The 21,205-nt window shown below is 37.2% G+C and overlaps 1 protein-coding gene across 25 annotated transcripts in view; it reads left to right on the forward strand.

Annotated features, from left to right (window-relative positions):
- LOC111595052 (CUGBP Elav-like family member 4) overlaps positions 1-21,205 on the forward strand; it is a 304,647-nt gene that overhangs the window by 136,006 nt on the left and 147,436 nt on the right. For 18 of the 25 annotated variants that reach the window (XM_023308582.2, XM_023308583.2, XM_023308590.2 and 15 more), the window contains exon 1: positions 19,243-19,397. The exons of the other annotated variants lie outside the window; for them this stretch is intronic. In XM_023308582.2, coding sequence (XP_023164350.1) covers positions 19,338-19,397 — 60 coding nt within the window. In that variant the 5' untranslated portion in view covers positions 19,243-19,337. Of the gene's footprint in view, positions 1-19,242; positions 19,398-21,205 lie in introns of those variants that run through there. 25 annotated transcript variants of the gene reach the window in all.

Genomic DNA, 21,205 nt, shown 5'->3' on the forward strand with positions numbered 1-21,205 from the left:
ATTGTAAAATAATTATTTTTCAACATGATATAATCTATTGAAAGATAATTCTTACAATAGACGCAACATTTTGAGTAAAGCGAAGTGAAAACTTAAGAGAGCTAAGCCGCAAATTCTAGCAGCCAAATCAGCTCTCATCTTAGACACGACTAGAAGAAGAAGAATTCAGATAAGAGAGAAAAAGAAATATTAGATAATTCGCTGGCGCACAGGCCAACACAAAAAGCGCTAAGGAGTCGCAAATTATAAATAAAAAATTTTAAAAAAAATATATAAATATAAAAAATATATTTTTATATATTTCATGATATTTTTAGATAAATAAAATATCTAAAATTTGACACACTAACATTATGTTACATAATTCCAGCTCAACTCAACTCAAAGTTCTTTCACTGCTCAATAAACCATTTTGTATAGCTTAAGGAAAAGTTGCATACTTTCTGCACACACTGTTTTGCCTGTTGCGCAACCCTTTCACAGAGACAGGCATACGTGCGCCCTGCTGAGAGCTTGTAAATAAAATTCAATAAAACTCAACTGTCACCAGCAGCAGCAGCAGCAGCAGCAGCGGGCCCCAAGACTAGCTGAGTGCGCTGCCAATAATAACATTAAAACATTTTCTACATCAATGATGCATGACGTACATCAATACATCATGGCAATGTATGCATGCATATATTTAGGCTGGCGTTTTGTAAAACCCCTTCGAAAGGAATGTGGCAGGCAGGCAGGCCGAACTGATTGATTTACATGCTTTGCCACGCGCGACTAACGCGACAGTCGCATTGACATGAAATGCCATTGGACAGGATATTCACTCGGGCGCAAAATGAAAAAAGGAGGAAGGGCAGAAGAAGCAGCAGAAGGAGCAGCAGGAGTTGAGTTTGTGGGCGTTCGCATTAAATATCAATTTCGTTTATCTGTGCGCCTGTTCCTGCGCCCACTTAGTTTTATTAGACAACTGCAAAAGCCACCAAATTGCCAACAATTTCCTTTATTATAAACATTTCAGGGTGGCTGTCTCTCTCTCTCTCTCTGTGTGTGCTACGTGTTATACAGCTGCCAGCTGCTGCCTAGCCTATAGGCGCGCATTACGATAAATATGTTGAGGCGCCGGCTACAGGTGCAAAAGCATAAGGTGCGCTTTAAAGCCAAACTTTTATGGTCCATCCCAAACAATGTATGTAATAATCTGCCAGCCTTTAGAAATCTCAATTTTATTGACAATTCAAGTTGTTGTTGATTACATGAGTGTGTTCCCCCTGTGTGTGTGTGTGTGTATCTGACAGCTAACTCACACACGCATACCCTTTTAGGTTTATTAAATTTGGCAATTTCTTAGACCTGCCTATGAGCTAAGGTTAGGCTGGACAGTGAGTGAAAGTCGGCAGCCCACTCAAATCCCAGGCGAGTGCGTGCCTAATGCTGCTGTCCATTTTGTATACCCTAGCTAAGTGTAACATAGCTGAGCATGCCGACTGCCTGAGACAGTTTGTGACGGCTGAAAGGGAAGAGTGATAATCCAAACAAGTTCTTGGACTTGACTGTGACTCAACTGGCAGCAGACAGAAATCAAATAAAAATATGCTCCAAAAATCGTAGAGTATTCGGAACTCGGTTTCATTGTAATTTATTGTTCCCTTTTCTTATGTTCAACATGATTTTTTTAGCTTTTCTCAGACAAGGCATTTGAGTGTGAGTGAGTGCCACAGGATTCAAGGGGATGGCTCCGGCGTGGGGTGGCAGAAATATTATTAAAAAGGTTTGCTGTGGGCCAAGGCTTTGGGTAGTTGGATTGTCATATATTTATGTGCTCGTTTGATTGATTAGGGCCTGTCAAAATGTCTACATATGCACTTTTCTCCACGTTCCTTTGTCAACATTTTTGTGTGCAATTTGAAGTGTTGACAAAGTCATTTGTGCCAAGATGCAAAATGCATTTTCGCACCTTTGATGCTAATCAAATATTGTCGACAATCAGTCAGGCAGTCCCTCAGTCACTCAGTCAGTGAGTCTGTCAAAAAGGCAGCTGCAAATGTGGCCACGTTTATCAAAGTCATTGAACTGAGCTGGTGGGCGTGGCATTTGCCCGACTCATTCGAATTTATCTTCCTGTTTTCACACGCAACTTTTGCGCTATTTGTTTTGGGCAATTTGCAAGGTGTGCAAAAATATTCAAGAGCTTCGACTTGTTTTGTAGTTGGCTTGGTGTGAAGATAAATTCACTTGCCTGACAATCTGCCAGTTGGCCTTAAATCTTAAAATTAGTTGTGTTTACCTATCTGTCCGAGCTATCTGGACATTTTGTTGATTTATGTAGATTGTTGACTATTTGCTAAACACTGAAAGTGTTTTTCGGTATTTGCACAAGATTTAACTATTTTCAAGCTCAAGATTTTATAGTAAAAATAACTTTATAAATTCTTTTATATGCATATTTTTTTTAAGCCTTTGCTTGCTCTGAGTGAGATTTGAAAACAAAAAATATTTACATATTTTTAAAACATTTTTTAACTTTACAATTGCTGTAACTCACTGTAGGAGTTCAAATAAATATTTTATTTTATATTTTCTTTAGACTTTTCTTAGGGTTCAGTGGCTCTAAAGAGTCGAGGGATTATAAAATAAAATATAAATATTTTTCATGATATTTTCAACAGCTTTAGCTTTTATATGTATTCAAGTAAAAAGCTTGTAAATTTAAAAATAAGTGGCGAATAAATTTAAAATACTTTTACTATTTTGAATTCACTTTTAAACATTTTTAGCTGATACTTGGCATAGTTTGGCATATGTTAATATTATTTATAAATTGTATATCAACTTTAAAACAATCCAAGCAATTCCTTAATTTTATATAGTTTATATATAAACTAAATACATTTTTCTATATTTTCTAAAGATTTTACTGTGGATCACATATTTATCTGAGTCCAAAATATTTTTAAAAAATATCTTTTAACTTAAGCTCTTTATTTTTAAATGAATTTGGAAACATTCTAACTAGTTTCTTAATTTTATATAGTTGATATATTATTTATATATATATTTCTATATTTTTAATTTTTATTTTTTATATTTTTCCAACTATTTTTAAAATATTTTTCAGCTTGAGATCCTTGGCTTTTAAAAACTCTGACATATTCCAAACAATTACTTAACTTTATTTAATACATATATACATTTTATATATTTTACTATATTTTCTAGAGCTTTTGCTTTGAACTTCTTCCAAATCCGAAATTCTTTTTTAAATAACTTTCAAGCTAAGAGCTTTAATTTTACAAGCAACTCTTGCACGTTCTTAGCACGCATTATATAACATACATATGTGTGTGTATAAATTGTTTATATAGTATATTTCTATTTAAATTTATTGCCTTTTTGCCATGCCATTTGGCCAAGCAGTTCATATATATATATATATATGCGTTTGTGTTTTGCTAGAGCCTCTCAGTTGGCACTTCATCACAATGCGCTGTTATTATCTTTGTTTTTTCTGCTTCGTGGGCAGGTGAGGGGCGTGGCAGGTAAAACCGCATTGGCCTGAGTGGTCCTTTAACCATTTGGCGCCGTGTGGCCAAAAAATTTATAAGCGCCTTGTGTCAGTTTTTGTTGTTCTTGTTATTTAATACGAAAGCCCAGGCACAATTGCTGTAGTTGCTATAAATAAAACAAGCTACACACACACACAGTTACAGAGGGCGTGTGTGTGTGTGTGTGTGTGTGGCGCACTTTATATAAACTTAGATAACAAACAGCTTGGTTATTTATTTTTCTTAATATTAACGTCAACATTCAGCGCACATGTTGCACGCACAGGCGGACCCCTCCAACACACACACGCACACACTGGCCTCCCTCACAGACGCAGATAAAGTCATTTACACACACACAGCCACAGCCATGTTGTTATATTTGTTGCCATCTTACAGGCGATGCGAGGTGTGCAACTAAATCACATCAACAGCGCTCGAATTTATAACTGTCTGTGTGGCTGTCTGTGTGTGTGTGTGTGTGTGCGTGTGCGCGTATTTATGTTGGCCTTTATCTACTTAGCCTTGCTTATTTTGACTTTATTAAGCCAAAACACGTTGCATAGCAGCTAAACACGCGCGTATAAATACAATTCAAATGCCTGGGCTTAGCTCTGCCAACTGGCCCGCAGCCAAAGGCAGGATATCCGAGGATATATATATTCAGGCATTCGTGTTTGCATGTTGATTCAGGCTCGCTGAGATGCGTGTGCGTGTGCGTGGTATTGGCCAAGATGCAATTTGGCTTGCAATTCAATTCGCGACGCTGTTTACAATTGAAATTTGCTCAGTTTGTCGACTTAAGCGGAATTAATGCTCAAACAATCATAAATTGAGGACGCAGCTAAATGGAGTCAGCTGAGCAGCAAAAGCTGATCTGCTAGTGTCTCGAGGCACGCTTGAAGTGAAGAGGGATAAGAGAGATTGAGAGAGAGAGAGAGTGCATTGCTTGCTCTTTCTTTCTTCTCTTGCCTCTTCAGATATTAGATCAAAGCTGGCTAATTGTGCCACAACAGTGTGCAACGCTGATCTCTCCGCTCTTTTTGCCACTCTAATTTCAGCTGTCTTTAGGCCATCTCACATGCAATTCCTGCGCTCTGCCACAACACTGATTACCAAGGCGGCTGTTCGTGCGTCATGTCCTTGCACCTTGCAACACTTGGCAGCACTCGAGCTGCTCGCTGCTCGCTGCTCACACCTGCTGACAGAGGCCTGCTGCATGATTTCATTAATCTTGCTCAGCACTCACAGTGCCTCACAGTGCCTCACAGTGCCGCACAGTGCCTCTGAGCAACTTCGCACGCATGGCTGGCTGTTGGTCTCTCCTGGTCGACGCACGCTAATTTTTCATCATCAGCGTCGAGGCGGCGACAATGGCCATGTTGACGATGTTGCACAGGATCGGATTCTGGCTGCGACTCTACTCCTGCGGCAGCCAGATAATACTGCACAGCTAGTTGCATATGTTGGTTGGGCGTGGGGGGTGTGGCTTGTGCCTGGTTTTCCATTTCGTTGCCATGTGCAATTCATCAATATCATTTTATCAATTTTCACCGCTGTCCAACAAGGCACTGCCACGCCCCCCACCGCCCACAGCTCAACTGTATATCACATTGCAATTTGTTGTCTATTTGCTGAAGGATATGCAGATTTGCCAGGCGCCTCGCCCGACGTCCTGTTTGCCCACTGCGCCTGTCGTTTTTCATATGCATCGATATGATTTTTTTTGTTGACTGACGTGTGTGTGTGTGGGTGGGCGTGGCTGTTTGCTCTGCCAACGGCAACGTCGCAGCTGCAATCGCCGTCGCGTTTTGCAACTGTAATTCAATTTTAACAATTTTTCAACTGTGTTATTGACGTGACTGACGCTTCGACTGTTGATTTGTAGCTGGGCTGCAGCACACACACACACCCCCACACACCCCCACACACCCCCCACACACCCACACACACATAGGCCTTTCATGTGTGCTCGTTCTTTATGGTCATTTGGTATTTGCGTTGATTTTTCACTGAGCCTTTTTTATTTTCGTGTCCATTTCGGTTCGCCCCATCGCCCCTCACCCCCTCGCCCACTCGCCCAGGTAGCACAGCGCATATCGTTTTCTATAATCAAATATTGTGCTGCGATTTCAGCTGCAGTTCATTTGTGCCCTGCCCCACGCTTGCATTTGATTATAATAATTATTACTGTTTGCCCATGAATATTAAATGCATTCAGCCAAATTGCAAATGGAATAAACAATGAACGTCCAATTGAGTCACTCCACTTCATCTGAGTCTAAGCGAAGCGATCGCACAGACTGCTCTGTAGTGGGCGTGGCTGATCTACTTTTCTTACCTGAGTATGCTTAACTGATGCGAGCTGAAGCTAATGTATTTGTAATGCTTTAATAGCTGAGATATTTGCGCTGAGATATATGAGCTGAGAGATATGAGAGAACTTTTTCTTAGATCATATTCTAACTGCCTTACTCTCTCTCTCTCCCGCTCTCCCACTCTCGCTCTTTCTCGCCCACTCTCTGTTCACTTTCTTCCTTTTTCCACTCTAACTCTCTCCCTCTCTCACTTTATGTCTCTCTCTCTCATGCCCACTCGATGCCTATCTCTCGCTCAATGTTACTCCCTCTCTTTCACTCTCATTCTCTCCCTTCTCTGTCTACTTCTTTAAAGTGTATCATTCATATACCTCTTCATATACCTCTTCATATACCTCTTCACTTATGCCTTTCAATTTGTCTTTCTTTCTCTCTCTCTCTTCCTTTGTTCCTCTCTCCTGTTCCGCTCTCTTTCCAGCTTTTTTCCTGCTTGCTCCACTCGTCTCTTCTCTTCTGTTCTCTTCCTTTCTCCTCGCCTTCTTTTTCTCTTTCTCCCTCCGTCCCCTTCTCTTTCTAATTTCATCTCTTGGTTCGACAGCTCTCTTGATATCGCTCTCCTTCTTCTTGTGTCTTCTTTGTCGATCTGCCTTTCTTTTTCTTTGTCTTCCTCTTTCAATTATGTCTTCCTCTCTTTCATTCCTCTACTTTGTCTCTCTCTCTCTCTTTATCTCTAACTTTTTTTTACCTATATCCCATTCACTCTTTCTCTTTCAACTTCTTTCCTTCTATGTCTCCCCTTTCTCGTTTTTTCTCCCCACACTCTATCACTCTGTCACTCTCTCTATCTATCTATCTCTCTCTCTCCCGCTTTCTGTTTTTCTCTGTCTTCCTCTGCCTCTAGCTCTAGCAGTTTCTCTGCAGATCAAGAGTATCAATTCACTTTTTCTTCACGTGGTACAGCCTTAATCTACTCTACACTCATTAAGCACTATATTATATATATATATATTTTTATATATGCATATATATACAGACACATATAGATCTATATGTTTATCATCTGTTCTCATTCTAAATTTTGTTTAGCTAATCGCTTTAACGACTCGTGAAATCATTTGTTTCCAATCGAAGAGTATAAATAGAGCATTGCTGATCGCTGGCCCAGAATACTAACGCCAATGCTAATAGTAATAACAATAATAATATGAACTACTTAATGATGGACGCAGTGCGCGCTTGCTTCCGTCGCCCCTCGTCCCTCTCGGCGCGTTGCGTTGTTTTTGTTTCACGTAATGCCACACAGCGCGCTGTGAAAAACAAACAGCGCAAAGAGTAAACCGCAACGCACCACATGACATGCCTCATTGCATGCTTTGTCCAGTCAAATTTCACGCATCGCTGCTGGGATACCTGACTGAGTGAGCGAGCGAGAGAGAGAGAGAGAGAGGGAGAGAGGGCGAACTATTCTACTTCAAAAGCGAACGACAGCCGCAACTTTGTTATACAAAATAGAGAATAGAGAATCGTGTTTGTTTGTGATTTGTGTGGCAAGCGGCAAGTAGCTGGCAGATAGTTTTTAGTGCAGAGTGGCACATGTGGCAGTGCCACAGCTGGGTTCAACAGCAGTTCAATTGCTTCGCCTGCTGCTGATTAGAATAATTAGCTGACTGCTGACTGCTGGCTGCTGCTCGACTCGGCTGCCACAGTTTGTGGCACGTTCCCAGCGCTCGTTTCCGACGCACCGGACGCCGCCGCATTCAATGCCAATCATTAGCCAGCGTTTGGCTGTAAACAACACACAACAGCGGCGCCTATTAATAGAACAGCTCGTGGCGCGTCAGAGCGTGCAATTGTGCGTCTCGAGCTATTTATGTATGAATGATGCCGCAATTCCCATAACCATATCCATACCAGTTGCCACTGCCATGCCCCGTCCCATGCCACTAGCCGCGCTAAGTTCGCGACTTTTTTAATTTTTTGCGCGTGGGGAAAATGTGTCCAAAATTTACGGAGCTTTCCAATAGGGGCAAGCGAAGGGCAAACAAAAGTGGGGAAATTTTCGAAGGAATGGCAAGCAGGGGTAAAAGCCAGCCTCAAGATTGATTCGCGGCAACTGGGGAAATTTAAGGGAAATTTCTTGGCAATTTCTAATAAGTCGAATTCGCCCCTAGCTAAATATTGAAAAAAATTTCAACAAATAAAAAAATATTAGAAAATTTATAAAAAAAAATATATTTTTTTTAATAATATAACATAATAAAAAAATACTTTAATTTATTTAATTTTTTATTTAAAATAAATTATATTTTTAAATGAAAATAATATTTTTGGCATTAAATAAACTAATATATAAATTATAAATAAATAGTTATATGGTAAAAAACATTGTTATTAAATTTAATGAAAAAGTTCAATTTATTCAAGTTACATTTTGAAGTACTTAAAAAATCAAAATATATATAGAAAAAAATTAATTTACAGAAAAAAAATAAATTCAAGTCACCAAATTGATTTTTGATTAATGTTAAATTTAATTTTAGATCTTTGATATTTCTTAGCTAACATAAAAAAATAAATACGTTATTTACAAAAATTGATTTTATGAAGATAAAATATTAAAAAAAAATTTTAAAAATTTAGTTAAATACAATTTTCGTATATAAAATAAAGAAAAATATATTTTTTTAAATTTATTTAATTTTTTATATAGATTGAATTTAGTAATTATCACGCATTAGCTAGCATTTGGCATTACTATTACCCCACTAGTGAATTCGCCTTAAAATGCGGCGAATTGACAACAAGCTTGACTACAACACATGCGCACTTTCCAGGCAGGCGCCGCCGTATTGTTCCAGGCGTGTTAAGAGCGTCGCAGGCTGTTGTTGTTGTTGTTATTGTTGAAGAGCATGGAAGAGAGGGGCAAAGGCAGCCGCGAGGAGGGACAGCCTAACAGAGAATTATTTTCAATGCGAGCCGAAAAATGGAAAAACGTGGCGCAAACTTTTTGTGCGAAATCAGCGAAAACATGAATCGACATAAGTATGTCAAAATGCATGGAGAGATAGCAGCACACAGACACACGCACACAGAGAGAGACGAGGGCACGTACTTATATAAAAGGACCTAGAGTACTTACTTACATATAATATATATATATATGATGAGTATGAGTGTGTGTGTGTGTGTGTATAGGGAATCCACACACACACACATAGGGACAGAGATTTACTTTGTATTTGTTGGGCACATAAAGCAGACGGCAAAAGAGGCAAAATGTGAAATGTGAAATGTTTGGATGTTTGGGCTGCCATTCAATGTTGTTGTTGGGTGCCGCCCAGATGATTTGTGCCAGTGTAGGTGCCCCACACAAGCAACAACAAGCGCAGCTTGGCCAGTCTTAAGGGGAGCCTTTTTGGCTGATGTAGCCAAGGCAACGAACGTCAATCACAGCGCAGAGCGCAAAACTGAAAAGAAGCAACAACAACAACAGCAAGATTTTAGTGAAGGCGCACACACACATGTGTGTGTGTGAAAAGCAAAACAAAACACACACATAGAGAGAGTAGCGAAAGACAAATAAAAATGCGGAAATGTTGGGCTAGGGTGGCAGCAAAATACATACAAATGATTACACACACACACATACATACATATATATATATATATATATGTATATATATTTTATTCAGGCAAAAATCCATATAATTCAATGGATTCCCACCAGCAGCAGCACAAAAAGCAAACCGCAGCGCGCGTTTCTGGCTAACTTCGCTCTGTGGCCAGTCAGACATATTAATGGCTAAATGATTATGATGACACTAACTGACTGCTGCTGCTGCTGTGGGCGGCAAGGGGGCGGGGCGTAGAATATGTAAAACAAGATAGCAACAAAAAGCAAACAAACTGAGTCTGGCTCTAAGTGAATTGAAAGTGGAGGGAAAGTGTGTTGGCTCAGTCGGTGCGATTGAAGGGCAAGCGAAGCTGTTAAAGCTTCAATAACTGTATATATATGGATGATTGGATATGTGATAGATATGAGCTGAACTATGTCTAGTTTGCAGCGGAAATATGATAGCTGTATAACCTGAATACCTGAAGCTCTTTGTTTCATTGTCCAAACCAAACAGATTTTGATGCCTTATATATTAAAGGCTTAAAGCAATTTCAATATTCTCATATCAATCGAAGATTTATAGTTGATGTCTTAAAGAAAATGCCTTTATTTCAATTTCTTTAATTCTTATTTTTTTATATTTTATTATCTATTATTATCTATTTATTATCTATTATTTTCTTATCAATTTCATTTGAGGCTCAAAATGGAATTTAAATTAATTATTATTCATATTTTTTATATAAATATTTTAGCTGCAATTTTTTTTCTCAATTTCATTTTAATTTATTAAATATTAAATAATTATATAAATTATTTTTTTCAATTTCATTTTAATATATTAAATATTAAATAATTATATAAATTCTATTATTATTTTTAAATTAATATTAAATTTAAATTAATACTATTATTATATTTTAATTAATATTATATTTAATCATGTGTGTTTTTATTTTTTGTTTTTTTTTTGTAGATTTTATAACAAATTTTAGTTTGCAATTAGAATCGTATCAGAAAATTCAAAATTTTAAATTTTCTTATGAGAATACAATATAATTTTAATTTCCAATTGAAATTAAAAACAAGGAATAATATTTTTAACTCTTTCTTGTACTAATTTTAGTCTAATTAATATTTTTTATGAATGTTTAATATTTTAAAATTTTTTTTGCAATTTCAAGTCAAAATTTAGAAACCAAAAGGAGTGCAGCCTTTAAAACTGCATGGAAGGCAGCTGGGGGCGTGGCCAAGAAAATTCTAAATATAGCATACTATATATCTCTATATATATCATAAATCCATGTATAAATATAACTGTTTATTTAGAGCTTTAGTCGAAGTCAGAGGAATTCCAATTTCAACTTGCAAAATTCTATAAAAAATTTAAGCAATTTTAAAATTAATTTATTTATAGTTTTCATGCTAAGGTTAACTTAAATATTTAAGAATAAGCAATAAAATGTTTTTTTAATATGTAGTTTGCTTCACTTAAGCCAAACCCAACTAGATCAGCAGCTAGAATCAGCTCGGCTCTCAGCGTCTGCAGAGGCTGGCCAAGGGCGATCTCTTTTGGCCAGCCTTTGACTAGTTGCTCGTTGACTGGCTTTGGCAGTTGCACTATGCCACGCCCGACTGCCCCATGCCGCCCACTCGAACACTTTCAGTTTTTCTTTTGGCTTTGCCACCTGCAGAAAGGTAAAAATATAAAGAAAATTCTTAAACGCCAGCAACAGACGCCAAGTAACCCCATCTCTCTGCCACGCCCCCAATACCGCTCTCCCTCTCGCCCACGTGCTTGGCAGGCAGTCGCTCAGCCTGTGGGCAAACGGCAAAGCCAAGCGCTGGCGCCACGTTAATTAGATTTTGCGGTTTTTGTGTTGTGCAAACTTCAAAAGCAACAGCCGAAGCTGAAGACGAAGCCAAAACGCCAAAAAGTATGCTTTAAAAATTGGAATTGAAGCCGCTGCTGCTGCGGGTCGCAGCAACAACAATAACAAAATCGATAAATAAAACTTTTACACAATGCGGCAACACTTTCACGCACTTTTTGCCACGCCCCCACCGCCAAGCCAAGCCTTCAAGCCGCCTTTCCGCCTAGCAAACGCCCAAAAGTATGCAGCAGCAAGTTTTTTAAGCAATTAGTGTACAATTTCTTAATTTATACGCTGTCACCAATTTATCAGAGTGAGAGGGAGGCAGAGAGAGACAGGGAGAGACAGAGAGAGAGAGAGAGAGAGATAAGTGCTTGAGTGAAATATTATGATGAGAACGTGTTGGGCAGCAGCTGAAGGGTAAAAACTTGCCAAAAAAAAATAAAGAGAAACAAAATAAGGGTTCAAGGGTGGCTTAACATATGCCATACGGCAACGGTTGATAGTTTTTCAAGCGTAATATGAAATATGAAATGCTATTTATAGCTTTATCAGAGAAGATGCACGAATTATGTATGCAAACGTGTGTGTGTGTGTGTGTGTGTGGGTGGGCGTGCCTTGGCTTGTGGCTGTTAATTAAGTTATGATGGCAACCCACAGAAGACATACATATATATATGTGTATATGTGTACGTATGTGTAGCATAGGCATTTGAGCTCTAGTTCCTGGTCTGTTAGGCCGTCAGTTTATGAAATTTTCATTAATTTTCGACCACAAGAGAGTTGATGCTGCTGCTGCTGCTGCTGCTGCTGCTGCTGCTGATGGGCCCTTCGGGCTGACAGCGGTACGAAAACTTGACGACGCAGCAATTCTAATGAAATTTGCGACATGTATGACAGCCAAGCGAAATTATATATATATATATATCTGTGTGTGTGTGTGTAACCCCTAAAATGTGAAGCCCATCAAATGATATTTGTGGGTTAAACTTATGACAACGTCAAAAAGTATGCTATGATTTGTCGCACGTTAGTTGCTGCCCCCACGCCCGCAACTACCCCTCTCTCTCTCCTTCCCTCGAGCTTTGATGGATGATGACAAATGTTGCAAAACTTTCATCTGCTGCTTCTTCTTCTGCCACTTTTTTTGCTTGCCTAATTATATGATAATCAAAAGGCATCAACAGTTTCATTTGTGCTTGACTCAATATCTGTCTATACAGTTATAAAAGTGAGTTCATTTGGATTTTAATTAGCTGTCCACTTAAGTAGGCCATAGGCCGGAGGCATAATCATCATAACAATGGCCTGACCCTAGCACGTTTACGGCTCATTTCGGTGTCAGTAGCGTCTGGCTTTAGCACTTGCCATATAATTCAGATTTATCGCCCGATTCTCGCATAAATATCGAACATATCTTCGGCCAGCAGGGGGTTGGGGTTGGGCCTGAATTAAGGCATCCCCTATTACTCGCACTCGCAGTCAGTATTTATTTTTTTTTTTGTTATGCATCAAGGCTCTGGCTTTGAGTGCTCCGTCCTGGCCTAACGACTTGTCGATGCGATTACATAAGCATATATCGCACACATATAGATACACATGTATCTGTATAGGTGCGTGTGTGTATGTGTGTATTGTAAAAATGAAATTGGTCTTTAGATAATGCGTAGGCAAATGGTGAATTTTGTTATAGACTTGAGCAGTTTTAAAGGCTTTCCGTTCGCTTTATTGAGTCATAATTCTGTGAAATGAAAGGAAAACGTGGCTTAACCGTTTCGGCATGTGCTGAAAATTGAGTTACTTGTAATAAACTAAGCTACGCGTCAAGAATTTTTAGCATCTCACTTCATAACCTCAAAATATCTAACAATATTCACTGTAAAAGTATTCAAAATTAGTACGGGGAACATAACCGATTCATAACCGATTCATAACCGATTCATAACCGATTCATAACCGATTCATAACCGATTCATAACCGATTCATAACCGATTCATAACCGATTCATAACCGATTCATAACCGATTCATAACCGATTCATAACCGATTCATAATCAATTCATAACCGATTCTTAGAAGTTAATTCAATCTCTATTTCAAAACTATTTCGTATATATAGAATTCCATCGATTTTTATCCAAAATATATCCTAACTGGTCATATAAAATCCTTCGCTTCATAATCATAAAAAACCGATTCGAAAACCGTTTCATATGCAGAGAATTTGCGCTTCTAATGTAAGTTTCTCTGCTAAAATTTCTTTCCACTTTAATTGAAATCCGTCTCACATACTCAAATTGTATCTTCCTTCCCTCTATCAAGAATAACCGATTCATTACCGTTTCAGATTATGAAATTTCTAATTAGATTTTCACCGTATAAAACTCTTGTCACTTCTTTCCATTCCTAGCGCTATTTTGTCTTCTTATCATTAATAACCGTTTCATAACCGTTTCGTATAAAGTGATTTCTAATGAGCACTCTTCTATCTATCTATCCTCTATCTGGCCGACAGCTTCGTTCCATTTCAAGCAATATGTATCTCTTCAATTGATACCCTATCATCCGTTTCATCTTGACAGAGCTGATTCGTCTTAACACTTGACTGCCTGCCTGGCCTGCCATATTTCCAGGCACAACAATAGAAACAGTGAAAGCAACAAAGACAAAAAAACAACACGGCATTTAGCATTAAGCACACAACAGGCTAGGACAGCGAGAGGAAGAGTGGGAGAGACGAAGTGGGAGAGGGAGTGGGGGCCCGTGGGAGGCCAGGGGACAAAAGTACTCCCACTCGAGCTGTCCGAAAAATTAACGCAAAATCAAAGTAAAAATGCGATAAATTGGCGACGACAAGCGCAACGGGCAAACGCACACAAAACACACCAACACACACACACACACACGCACACTTATAGAAAACACACAATAAAAACAATAACAAAAACACAGTTGGCAACGCGCTTTGTGGAGTGGCACGCGCTTTAAATGAGCGAAAATCGGTCGAGCATATCAAATTGAAAAACTCCAAGGCAACGCGCGCTGTAGCGAATGGCGGGGGGCAGAGGAACAGCGATGGGAATGAGGCGATAGCGAAGAGTCTCAAAAACGTGAACTGGAATTGTGGGTCTAGTTGCTGCTGCTGCTGCTGATGCGATTGTGGCGCGTGATGCTTTTTGCGTATCCTAGTGACACACAAATACGTACGCACACACACGCATCTACGCACACAGGCAAGCAACAACACAGAAGCAACGGGCAACAGTAATCATAGCGGGTGGGTGGGGCGTCTGGGCAGCTGAGTAGACATTGATTGCTGATGTGGCAGGTTGTTAGGTTACAGTTAACGTGAAGCCTCCAATGAATGACCAAACTGATGGATGGAGCAGATTATGTATCGGCTTAGCTAGCGGGCGACTAAAGAAATAACAGTTCATTCAAGAACTTAAAGCAACTGTTTCGCAAATACAATTATTACAGCTCACTCTCAATATATCATTCTTTCTCTATCACTCTCTCACTCAAAGTAACAAATCAAGAAAAAAAAAACTTACGGTACTCTAACCGCGCCCCATTGTTCAATAGCGACTCACATGTTGACACTCTTGTTGTTGTTATTGTTGTTCTCATTTTGTTACAGTTATTTTTTGCCTTTGCACTCTTTAGTTCTTTTTACCGGCTTGGAGCGACGCACTTTTTGTATGCCGCCTGCCTGCAGTTGTTGTTTCTGTAGTTGGCAAAATTGTTGCGTTTCGCATATTAATTTCTTCCTGTCTTCGTCACCATCATCATCATCATCATTATTATCGTGCTGATAAGCTGTGTTACAATATTGTGGCTTGCCCCTTCAGTTACTCTTTAAGCGCTCTCTTAATACTCTCTTAGGCGCTCTTATTGGCGCAACCTTCCAGCCGTATGTACGTGTGTGTGTGAAAATAAAGCAAAAATAACAGTGTGTTTGTCTGTATTGCTGTTTTACTCTATATTTTCTTTTTCGTACGGTAATCACACAATTTGAGTCATGTGCTTAATAAATATTTTGTCTGCTAGTTGAGATGCAAATTCGAAGGCATTTTCCAGTCACAACACAACACCAAACGCAAAAGCAAAACAAAAGCAAGCGCAAAATCAGGCATAGCGCACATGTTTGCTATTTTCTTGCAACCCGCTCGCTCGCGCAATATTTTCAGGCTTCATAATAACACCCCCACCCGCTGCTATAGCCTCACTCTCTCGTTCTCTTGCGCGCTCTGTCTCTCTTGGTGGCCTGGCAGGCAGCCATCCAGCCAGCAGCCAGTAAGCCCGGCACATGGCAGCCACGCGTTCGCTCTCGCGCTCTCCCACTCAGATGCACTACGCTCAACTATACAAAACACCTTACATAGCTAAGGCGAAACTAAACTATGGCCGGCTCGCTCGCACCCATGTCGGGGCTGGCGGAGCCAACATTGGCTTTTGGGAGAGCGGAGAGAGCGCGCGGCAGAGAGTAAGATGCGCGTGCTTCGGCTATGACTACAGGCCAGTCCGCCACTCGTCGGGCACTCGTCATCGTGTTGTAGTAGCTTTTCCCTTAGGCCTCTTGTGTTGTATTTTCCAGCCGCCCGCCGTTTTTCGTTTGGCCAGCCCATGTGCAATGTGCCGCTATTCGTCTCGTCATTTTACCGTTTCACTGCTCTTCGGTTGTGTTTTTGTTAATGCTCTATAGATTGTACGATTGGTATGACAATAATATCTAATTGGACGTTGAAATATGAGTGTATTGGCGCGATTATAATAAGAACATATCTGATTTACTATTTATAATATAAAATTTAATGATTTAAAGATAAATATCAGTTATAAGATATTTTTGAATACAACTGATTTGTTTTTGTATTTTATAAACTTTACTTTACAGCTAATTATTCTATATATATAATTAATCTCTTATCAGAAAGTTATTTGATTCGTAGAGCATACGTGACTTCGTGTGCCCTTCGTTTGGCGTTTGTGTTTTTGCTTGTTTTGGTTCGACATCGAACCAGACACAAGCGCACACACATGTTCGATGCTCTCGCCAATGGCCAACGCGTTGCGTTCGGTTCGCACTGCTCGCATTACGAGCCGAACGGCCACCCATACACACACACACACACACATGCAGAGTGGCAAACGTGTATTTTGTTTACCGTTACTCGTCGTTGCCGGCTGTTGCGTTCGCTGGTTCGAATTGGTCGTGAGTTTCGTACGTTCGTATTTGTTGTAAGTTCGTTCGGCCGCTCGTGTGAACCGTTGTTAACCGTTGGCTCGTCTTTTATCCACTTCTCGCATTTGGCAAGCGCCGTCCTTTTTCAGTATGAAATTGAGTTTTGTGTAGTTAAGTCGGAATATTTCGTATGATTCTCGTCGACTGTCTGTCGTGTGACATTTGTTCAAAATAAAAAATATTCAACACAAAGAAATAATACTAATCCAATAATAATAATAATAATAATAAAAAGAAAAACACAAAATTTAAATTTACACCAACACACACACATATATATATATATATATATATTAAATTCGCTTAAAGATTTCAAAAAAAAAATAAAACAGAAATTATATATCAAACCAATTTAATAATCAAATCAAATTCGCCAGCCAACCAAAACAAAACAACTTTACAAAAAAAAACCAAAAACAAAGAAGAGTTTATCAAATCACAAACATAACTAAACTTTATTATTGTTAAACAAAATAGAAAAAAAAAGAAAAAGAAAATTAAGTAAGCAGCAAAAGTTTTCGAAAATAGAAAATCTTCTAATTTTTTTCCAAATTTACCTTTGCACAGTTTTTCCAGAGTTTCCAAATTGCTGTTTGATTCGTGTTTTCACATTTTTCACCCATTTGGGCTCAAAATAAACCAAAATTTTTATAAACAAACAAAAAGTAATTAGAAAACAAATTGTAAACAAAATAGAGATGAAAACTCACTTGATTTTCCTCTCTGTTCTATTTTTTACTCTTCTTATTTTTTTTCAATTGTTTTTCTTCTCAATTTTCCTACGTAAACAAACATGGGAAAATCGTAGCACATGAAAATGTTTTTTCAATTAAATGCATTTGTGGGAAAAGTGTGAAAAAGTGTAGAACGTGTTTCCAATTGAGATTCCAATTGGAATTTCAAATTAGAATTTTGGAATTAGAAAACGTGAAATTTGCAACTGAATTTGATTTGAAATAACTTGAGACATTCCAAAATTCCATTTTCATTTCAATATTTGTCTCAGTTATGGACATATCTATATATATTTATATATTTATATATCTATATATATTTATATTTATATATATATATATATAAATATATTTAAATATATACTATATAGTTTTTCTATAAGCAATTTTCTGCACTTTGCCGCTTTTCATCAGAATTTTTCATATGCCTCGCTTTTATGTTTTCAGTTTTCTTTAATTTTCTGGTATTTCAAATTTTTTCTCACAATTTTTCCAGTTGCCCAGTTGTCCAGTTGTAAAATTTGTTTGAAAACTTTGAGTGTGTAATGCCGCTGAAATTTTCTGGAAAATTTTGTGCAAAATTGAATTGGAAGTTCTGTTTCGTTTTAAAGTGAAAATTGGCTTTAACGAAGTAATTAAACTGAAAAAAATTAAAAGGAATTTTCTAATTCTCAACTATAAAATTGAGCTAAAAAGTTAGAAAGATTTGAAATATTTAAAAAATATGAAAAATAAAGTTATTAAATTTATTAAATTCTTTCCTTAAAAAGGCTAACACAATTTTTCAGAATTTTTATATAAATAAATTTAAAACATATTTTTTTTCTCATATGTAACAAAATTTATAAATAATAAATTTAATTTAGACTAAAAATTGCTTTGAATTAATTTGCTTTAAAAATTTAAGACAAATTTTGTTCCTGTTTTGCTTGGAGTCTTACAGAGATTTTTATAAACAAGTTTTAGGCTAGATTTTTGCTAAATTTAATAAACTTTATTAAGCAACAATTCGCTTGAGTTGTTGCTAATATTTAATAAACTTTAATTAAACAAATAGTATGAAACTTTAGCTGTGATTATAATTAAAGTTTTAAATATTTTCTTAAAGAATTTTTAAAATATTTTGACAAAAGTTTTTTATTAAAGTTTTTAAGTGTTTTAAATGCCAAAAAAAGTATACAAAATTTTTAAAACTGTAAATAAATTAAATTTTAGTTAGTTATATATCATGTTTATGACTAGCTTCGTCCAAGATATATATATATATATATATATACATATGTGTATATATATATATATATATATATATAATATAATAAATTAAAGAAATATTAGCAAATTATTTGTGCTCACCTTTCAAGTGTGCCTTGATAGGTGTGTGATCGCCACTTAATCTCTTAGAAATCCATTTCAAATTCTCATATATCAAAAGTTTCCAGGCAATAGAATTCAATTTTTTGTCTTATCATCAAAGTAAAAGTAAATCAAAGCACATTAAAGAAATCGCTGCTTAACTGTACTCGATTAAGCATTAGGGAGAGAGAAAGAGGACAAGGAAGAGAAGTAAACATTTAACAATAATAATAATCATATTCATTTTTTAGAAATAAAACAAACAACAACAACATAAACGTGTGTGCTTAAATACTGGAAAACACAGATAAGATAAATTTACATACACACGCACCAAAACAACAACGACAACAAAAATCTATATATATGTACATTAAATAAGGGAGAGCGAGAGAGCAAGAGAGCATAAAAAACAACTCAAGTGCAAAAAAAGAAACGAAATCAAAAAAAAGTGTTGAAAAATTAGCAAACATAAATAAAAAGCAAAAAATAAAATAAAATAAAAAACACAAAATTTAAATATATTTAATAATTGCAAATAAGAGAAGGAAGAGGAAAAACAATAAACACAAACTGAGGCAAAAAGCAAAAACCAATTAACGACGATAATAAAAATTGAAAATTTTTCTCGCAACGTTCCAGTGCAAATCGTTCCATATGGTTCATATTATTGAATTGGTCGGCCAGCCGAAGGTTGAGTTTGCTCAACAAGTTACTGTGAGTATCCGCTATAAAGCACCCAGCACCAGCACCAGCGTGTGTATATTTCCAATCGCAAAAGCCAGAGTGAGAGAGTCAGCTGGAGAGAGAGGCGCACACACACACACACTAATATACACACGCAGGCAAATGATAATAAATCTTGTGTCTGTAGTCACGTAATGACAACTTAATACAAATACATATAAATACATGTGTATGTGTGTGCAAAAGGCAACCAAAAATTACAAAAACAAAATAAAACAGAAAAAAATTCATTTGCACACACACACAAACATGCTTTTTATTATGTTGTTTGGGTGTCGCCTTTTTTTCTGCTCTTCGCCTCACTTTTGGCTTTGCCCAACATATTTTGACAATTAATCATTCGGGACTTTGTGCAGTGCGGCGAGCCGAAGCGCGGCGAGGCGGTTGCGGTGAAATGCCAAAAATCAGCGCCATGTCTCGCTGTTTGTTCACTCTGTATGTGTGTAGGTCAATGTGACTTGTCTGCATTGGTGCGTGTGCATTTGTGTGTGTGTATGTTTGAATCTCAGTAAAGCTTGGCCACGCAATTTCTTTTTTTTCGTAAACGGCAACAGCTGTGCCCCTTGTTTGTTACCGTTATAATTGCCGTTTGCTAGCAAGTGCATTGACTTACTTTGTCCTTGTGAATCTCTACAAAAGTGGAACAGAAAAGTATGCTACAACTTCGTCTGGAAACTCACTTTAATTCGAGAGAAGAAGTTTTTTTTAAGAAAATCAGCTTAAGTTATTTGTAGATAATTTTTAATAATAAAATTTGTGAGATAAGTTCTTGAACAACAATTAATATATGTATATATAAACGTTTTATGCATTTATTTGTGTTTAAAGCAAATTTAATTTTTATTTTTAATATTATTATTTAAAAAATCTAGTGCAGCGTTTAAGAAGTTTGATTGATAAAATATTTAATATATTTAAACTACATATTTTCCTCCAAATGAAAATTTTGTTTTTAATATCAAGAAAATTCCTCAGCATTTCTAAAAACTCTTGTCAATCATTTTTAATACTTAGTTTTTTTAAGAAAGTTTATTATTAGTTATTTAACTTTTTAACTATTTTGTGTATACAATTTTGGTATTAAGGGTATTTTGTGAATTTGTTTCCTTGTCAATATTTCTTATACGAAATTTGTCTTCTTGTAAGGCTTCTCTTACTCTAGATACTTCTCTTCATTGCTTTAAGCTCAAGCATATGGCGTTTCTTATCTATAGATCCTGTTTTATTCGTTTTTCCTGCTTCTCTCTCCTATCTGTCTACTTTGTGCTCTATAAAGACTTTCTTAAAGTTGATGCAAAATTTAGAAACTTAAATTCTAATCGGATTTACGTACATTTCTTTTATTTTCGCTATTCTCTTGCTGACTGTGCGTGTGAGTGTGAATGAGTGTGTGTGCGTGTGAGTTGTTGTTACTGTTATTGTTGTCTGCTTGTCACCCTCTTCTTGATTTTATTACACAGTCTCTTTAGTTCTCGGTCTCAGCGACTATTGCGTAAATTTCATTGTGTATTTCACTTTTATGGTGGTTGCTTGTGTGGGTGGCTGCTGCTGCTGCTTCTACATAAAGCGAATGCGTGCGACGTGCGTGCGTCGACTACGCTGCCGGCGTCGCAGTTGTTCTTTGTTGTGCTTTGTGCGTGCGCCACTCTCTCTCTCTCCCTTTCTATCTCTCGTTGTCTGTCTGTTTGTCTGCCTGTTTTACTTTTATCCCTGCCATGGGGATGTTCAATGTTCCATTGCGTTTGCTTATTCTAATGATGACACATGCGTTCTCTCTA

Source organism: Drosophila hydei, unplaced genomic scaffold, assembly GCF_003285905.1.
Source record: "Drosophila hydei strain 15085-1641.00,03,60 unplaced genomic scaffold, DhydRS2 tig00000001-arrow-pilon, whole genome shotgun sequence".
Lineage (NCBI taxonomy): Eukaryota > Metazoa > Arthropoda > Insecta > Diptera > Drosophilidae > Drosophila > Drosophila hydei.